The 6,000-nt window shown below is 56.4% G+C and overlaps 1 protein-coding gene across 1 annotated transcript in view; it reads left to right on the top strand.

Annotated features, from left to right (window-relative positions):
* Positions 1-1,374: 1,374 nt before the first annotated feature.
* LOC139697279 (growth factor receptor-bound protein 14-like) overlaps positions 1,375-6,000 on the top strand; it is a 306,000-nt gene continuing 301,374 nt past the window's right edge. Inside the window, exon 1 of the mRNA XM_071595937.1 lies at positions 1,375-4,028. Within this exon, the coding sequence (XP_071452038.1) occupies positions 3,842-4,028 (187 nt within the window). The 5' untranslated portion in view covers positions 1,375-3,841. The remainder of the gene's footprint in view (positions 4,029-6,000) is intronic.

The following is a 6,000-nucleotide window of genomic DNA, read 5'->3' as shown; positions in this document are numbered from 1 at the left end:
TTCCCCTCTACACCTCCACGCCCATTTTCCGCTCCCTACGCCGCCGTGGGCACGTAAACATTCCCCTTCCTCTGTCCCAAATCATCCCCCGCCAGTGAATGCTCCCTCCACGACGTAGCCCATCACCGTCGGAAAGAAGAGGGAATTCTCTCCTCCCCCTCACCCCCGACCCCCGGCACCCATTCCACAACCCAATTCCACAACTTCATTCGGCCCATCCCACACACACACACACACGAACACACACACAAACGTATACATCACCTCTCCTCTATCTCTACCCACCTTACCTTCCTCCCCCTCCCACTGCCCTCCTAAAATCCCCTCCCCCCGCCCAACCTTATGGTATCCTCAAATCCTCCCCTCAACCCCCACACACACCCCACCGGTCGCCGGAAACGCCAGCATTTTCTTTCCATTTTTGTTCCCTGTCGTCATCGTTCTACCCCCTCCGCCCCCCCGTCTAGCCCCTCACCCCTTCATCCTGTCCTCCCACCCCGTTCCCCTTCACAAACTCCCTCCTCATAACCCCTCGCCCTCCCTCGCCAACCTTCGCTCTACCCGCCACAACAGGGGCTCCTCCCCCACCCGCCCCACTCTCCTCCTTCCCGCTCCGCTTCCCCCCAACTACCCCCCTATCCCTTCCCCCCTTCCCTTCGGAAAACCGTGACGTAGCTCCGGAAGTGACGACGCCGCTCGATGGAGAGTCGGCGTCCTGCGCCTGCGTCGGGAAAGACCCAGAGCGAACGAGAATGAAGGAGAAGAGGGGAGGTTGGGAGAAGGTTTGCGTGCCAGGAGGGGGACCAAAGAGAGGGAGGGGTAGGAGTGGGGGTAGGCGAGACGGGCGCCGAGGCCCGGAGAGGGGGTGTAGACAAGGAGGGTGGGATGAGGAAAATGCCTCGTGGAAGGGAGGGAGCGACGTTGTGAGGGGTGGGGGGCGTGGAGCTAAGGGAAAGGGGCAGGTGGAGGGTCGGAGAGTCCCGTGCGGAGAAGGGGGTGGGGGGGATGTTTTGCGGGTGAGGGGCGAACGAGGCGGAGGAGGGGCGAGCCGGGACGGAGTTGGAGGGAGGGAGCGCGTAAGGGATGCGGCGGGGTGGGGGAAGAAAAGGAGTCTACGTCGATATTGTTTCGTGTTAGTCTTGTTTGAAGCGCGGCGGCGTTCGTAGGTCGAGGCGGCGTCGCGGAGGTGCGCGTATACAACTCTCTCACACATACACACACACTGAAGAGGAGAGCGTACACTCCCCGCTTGTTGTTCCAGCGTCTTGTTTGTGCGTGCGCGTGTTCACGTTATCTTGTTTCTTCGCTCGCACCCGAGTGTGCATCCATTTCACGAGACACTCCCCCCCGCACCCACCCCCCCTGTTAGGCCGCCTTAACCGTTGGAGCCATTTTTTGAGGGGTTGGAAGAATAAAAAGCGGTTTGTTTGGCCGACGCACGCACGTTCTTTTCGCCACCAAAGTCGATTTAGATTGGTTCCCGTCGTCATTATTCAGTATTACATTTTTCTTTCCGTTTCGGAAGACCCACCTCGTGTTGTTCAGCACTCCGTCCGACGTGGGAATCGTCGCATTTTCGGAGCTGTTGTTGTTGGAAGTCGTCTCCGGAAGAGGCCCCACCCCTTCCCGCCGTTCATCAACCACGCTGCATCCACCCTCTCTCTCCTTCACCACTCCCTTCCCCCTGCACCTGGGCGTACGCGAGGGTACCCCCTTCGCCGCCGCCTTCTTTGACGCCACCCCCATCGTCCGGCCAGCCAGTCATTGCAGCTTTACCACCCCCCCCCTGACAGAACGAGGGGTTTGTGTGTGTGTTTGTATGTGCGCGTGTGGCGGTGTGGTGTTTATGAGTTCATTGACCGACTGGTCTTCAATGCCATTGGGCGAGTAACTACGCCGAACGGGTAGGGAACTTGCACGACTCCAGTTGCCGTTTCACCGCGGAAGGAATTTCCACCAGGCCGGCTCCCTCGTCTTCGTCAAGACTCGGCAGAGATTCCAGGAAATAACATCCTTTCTTTCGTTTGATCACCAACAAAAGCGCTACGTACAAACGCGGGAGTGGGCGGTCACGTCGAACTATTGGTCGCAAGGCAATTGCAGAGACCGCCGCCTTCCTTTCGTCATTGTTTACGCAATTACATTGTTGTGCGTCATCAAGAGAGGAATCTACCCCCATCCTCCCAGTTCCCTCTCCTCTCGAATAAAACGTTTTCGTCTGTTCTTCGGCGCTGGAGTTTGCCCGTCGACGACCCACCGATCACGTACGCTGTATTCCGAGCGAACATCTCTCCGGTGGACCAAAAGTCTTGGAGATATTTTTCTGTGTGATCAAGTGGACTGTTTTATGGGGAGCGAACACTGTTATTGAGAACGCCATTGTTGGGTTCGCCTCTGTTGTTAAATGTTCTCGTTTTCTGTTTTCCCGGGGAAAGGGGTGAGATAAGTTCGTTAAACCGTTTCCCGTGTTTATTTCGTGGGAAAGGAGAAGGCGCCTACCGGGGACAAAGGCCTCCTGAGCTTCCCTCCTCCTCAGACGCGAAGCATTCCCTCTCTCTCACTACCTAAACCCTCTCCTTCCCTCCCTCCCCTCTCGGTTTCTTTCTGCCCATCCAGCTCCAGCAGCGTCCAACCCGTGCTCTCCTCCTATCCCCTTCCTTCTCAGTCCCAATCCCCCCTCCCTCAGCTCCCCTCTCCCTCCCAGTGAGCGTTCCCCCTTTCCCGCCATCTCCTCTCACGTCGAGAGAGTAGTCGTCGTATTGCCTCCCGGAGGTCGTTCACTCCCGCCTCACGCCGGAGCCATTGCACGGACGCCAGCCCCGTGTTGAATTATTGCGACGCGAGCCGAAGAGAGCGCGGGAAACGGAGGAGGCGTATACACCTCCGAATACCACGGTCTCCCCCTCCACACCTCCCTCTCTTCCCCCGCTTTACTCCCGCGGACCACCCCCTCCCCTTTCCCCGCTGCTCATCTCTCCCTCCCCCCCGCCTCACTCTCCGCCGTCTACCTCCTACTCCACCACCACCAGCAACACTACCACTACAACCTTCGGAGCTCCCCCTTGCAGTTCGATCCGTGGAGGGCGCGCGCAACCTTGCTTTTTACGCTGCCCATATCGATCTGCGCGCGCGGGAAGCTCGCCGTCGTGAGTGCCACAGTGTTTTGTTTTGGGAAAGCGGCGGTAGCGCGTAAAGGGCGGTCGGGGTAGATAGAATAGAGCCCCCCTCCCCACACACATACACACAGGCACACTAACTTCTGTCCCCCCTGGTGCAGAAGCGGAGCGATAGATAGAGGGAGGAAGCCGTCGGGGGTGCCGTGCCGCTCCGCGCCGATCCACTGCGATCCCCCGCCCTGTGTTTTGGTGTTGGTGTGTTGACGTCTCCCCCTCTTCCCCCCTCCCCCGAGAGGAGCGTCTCTCCTCCCAAGCAGCCGAATCCTAGACGGATCCCAGAAGGGTGAGCGGATAGGCGAACGCCGGGAGCTGAGGAAGAAGAGAAGGCGCAAGCCCACACGCACGTCTCAACTAGCAGGAAAACAACAGCGAAGAGCGTACATATTTACGGCCGGACTTACGAGAAGGATCAGGGGAAAGGAAGAGAGATCGGTGTCTCCGTGCCCTCCACTGCTCTGTTCAACGGAGGAGGGGGCGTGGGCACGTGTGCTCCTCTCTCCGACGTACCATGATCGTGCGGATCTCGGCCGACAGAAGACGAAGACTGCACGACCCTCGGCACTTCAGGAGATTCGCGCCAACACTCATTCTCCAAACCCAGCCAGCCGGGCCGATCACCCGGGAGAGTCTGCTTTCCTGGAGAATTTGAGTCTCGCTTGAGAGACATGGAGATTGGGGTCCGGATGCTCCATCCTGGTCACCACCACCGGCAGCACCACCACCATCAGCACCACCACCATCAGCAGCACCTCTACGACCACCTGGTGGCCGAGCACCCAGAGGCCCACGAGGGCCATCGGTTCTGCCAGCACTACTGCAATTGCGACCCCACTGACCGCCACGTTGATAACTGTGAGTTGCTTTGGTTTTCCCCAGGTTTCTTTGGTTTTGTGCTCCAGCTTTGTTGCCAGTAGAGCGATGTTGGCCTTCGCCGGTGCAGTGTCTGTGGGGTGTGGGGGGGGGGACGACGACGACAAAGATGTTTCCTTTGTTCTCCTGAATCGTGGCCCACTTTCCGGACTTGTAAAAATTTTACGAGGGATGACTCGGGCGTCTTGTTAAAAAAAATGTATCTCTGAGAGACGTCTCCGCCGTCTCGATCCAAATCATTCAGGTTACTTAACGTATTGCGAATCAGAAATTCTGCGGAGGAAGCTTATTAACGCAGCGTCCCAGTCGTGTTTTTGCCGCGTCCCACCTGACTTCACTTCCCTACTGGTATGCGTGTTTTTTTTCTTTTCATCGACGCGCATTCCGTTCGGAGCTCGAAGTGATTCCGTTATTGGTTTTTGCTTCCGGGACGCGCGTCATTATGTTACGCCAAGTCATTCCAAGTTCGGTGAAATTTCCTTCTCTGAGGGGCGTTAAAAATAAAGGAAACAAAACAAACAAGCAGCCCGATCCTTCGGGTCGGAGGATTAATAAAAATCCTCCCATTCGCTGGCTCCACATTCGAGTCGACATGGGAGGGGGGGGGGGTTACATAAAAATCACTTTATTCATTCGAGTGCGTCACTTGGGTGGCGGGAGGGGACTTGAGCGACCCCTACGTGCCAGTGATCGTTAGTCACAAACCTCCGAATAGGGCTCGCAGGGAGATAGCAAAAGGAGAGATGAGAACTTCCGAAGTTTTTCCGACATCCGTCCCCTTTTACGAAAGCGAGAGTTTGGAGTGGGGGTGGCCCTGTGCATGTGTGGAAGGGGGCCAAAATATTTCGTCCCCTCACCAACCCACCCGACCCTTTCTGCCCCCTCTGCTTCTCCCCCCCCCGCCCTCCCCCAATGCTCGTGATGCCTTTGGAACACGATCCTTCCCAACTGACTCGCCCCAATTTCTCTTCGCCGTCCACCCTCCCCCCACCCTTTCATGTCCCCCGCCATCCCTGGAATCCTCTCCCTCCCTTTGCCGTGCCCACTCCTTTACGCCCACGCGAGTGTCTTCGACTTCGAATCCCCTCAACCTCCTTTATCCTCGCCCTCTCGCATGTTTTTAAGGGTTTTCCACCCCCGTCCGGGAGTCCTATGGGAAAATTTCGGGACGTGTTGCTTTTGTGCCTCTTGTTTGTAAACAGTGTGTTCGCCGTGTGCCACACCTCCGAGCGACCTCGTTCCTCCTCCATTCATGGGGAGCGAGTGGGGGGAGGAAGCGGGGGAGGGGAGGGAGCGCGAGGAGGGGTAGGAGGGGGTAAGGGCGGGGAAACAAGTGACTGGTGGGGCGCGCGCGCGTGTGCGCGAGGTTTTACTACTCACTGGGAAGATCGAGACGCAGCGAGAATAAAAGATTGCTCATACCGTTCAGGGAGGATTTATTTGTGAATCGGCTGGGGCAAATGAAAAGGACTGACTCTTCGGGGAGGGATGGAGTGAATTCGGTCCCTGTAATTAGGGCACGGGACATATTTTTTTTTCTCTAACGGGTGCGGTATCCTCCCCGCGCCATTTGCAAATATTGTAAAAGCGGTCGATACCCCGCCGCCGTCGCTGCGAAGTTCAGAACTCATTTTTTTCCTCTTTCGAGAAATAGAGCGAGTGGATGGTCGTGGAATATTTTTTTTGGATGCGCTCGGGCTTCGGCGATGAGTAAAAAAAAGCAAAACCTTGTTACTTCGAATTATAAATGATAACATCGATTTATTTATCAAATGAGGCTGTTTCCATGGAGGGAGTTGCGATAATCGGTTTTTCGTTGACTTACTCAGACGTGTCGATGAGTCGGCATCGTCATGGAGATGGATGAGGTCCTCTCTCTTATTGCATATTATATTAACATTATGTATAGGAATCATGTACTAGCTCTGCCATTTCAAACTTCCTTTTATGTTGA

Source organism: Hetaerina americana, unplaced genomic scaffold, assembly GCF_022747635.1.
Source record: "Hetaerina americana unplaced genomic scaffold, ioHetAmer1.1.p SCAF_71, whole genome shotgun sequence".
NCBI classification, from domain to species: domain Eukaryota; kingdom Metazoa; phylum Arthropoda; class Insecta; order Odonata; family Calopterygidae; genus Hetaerina; species Hetaerina americana.
This window is presented reverse-complemented; position numbering and strand designations above follow the sequence as displayed.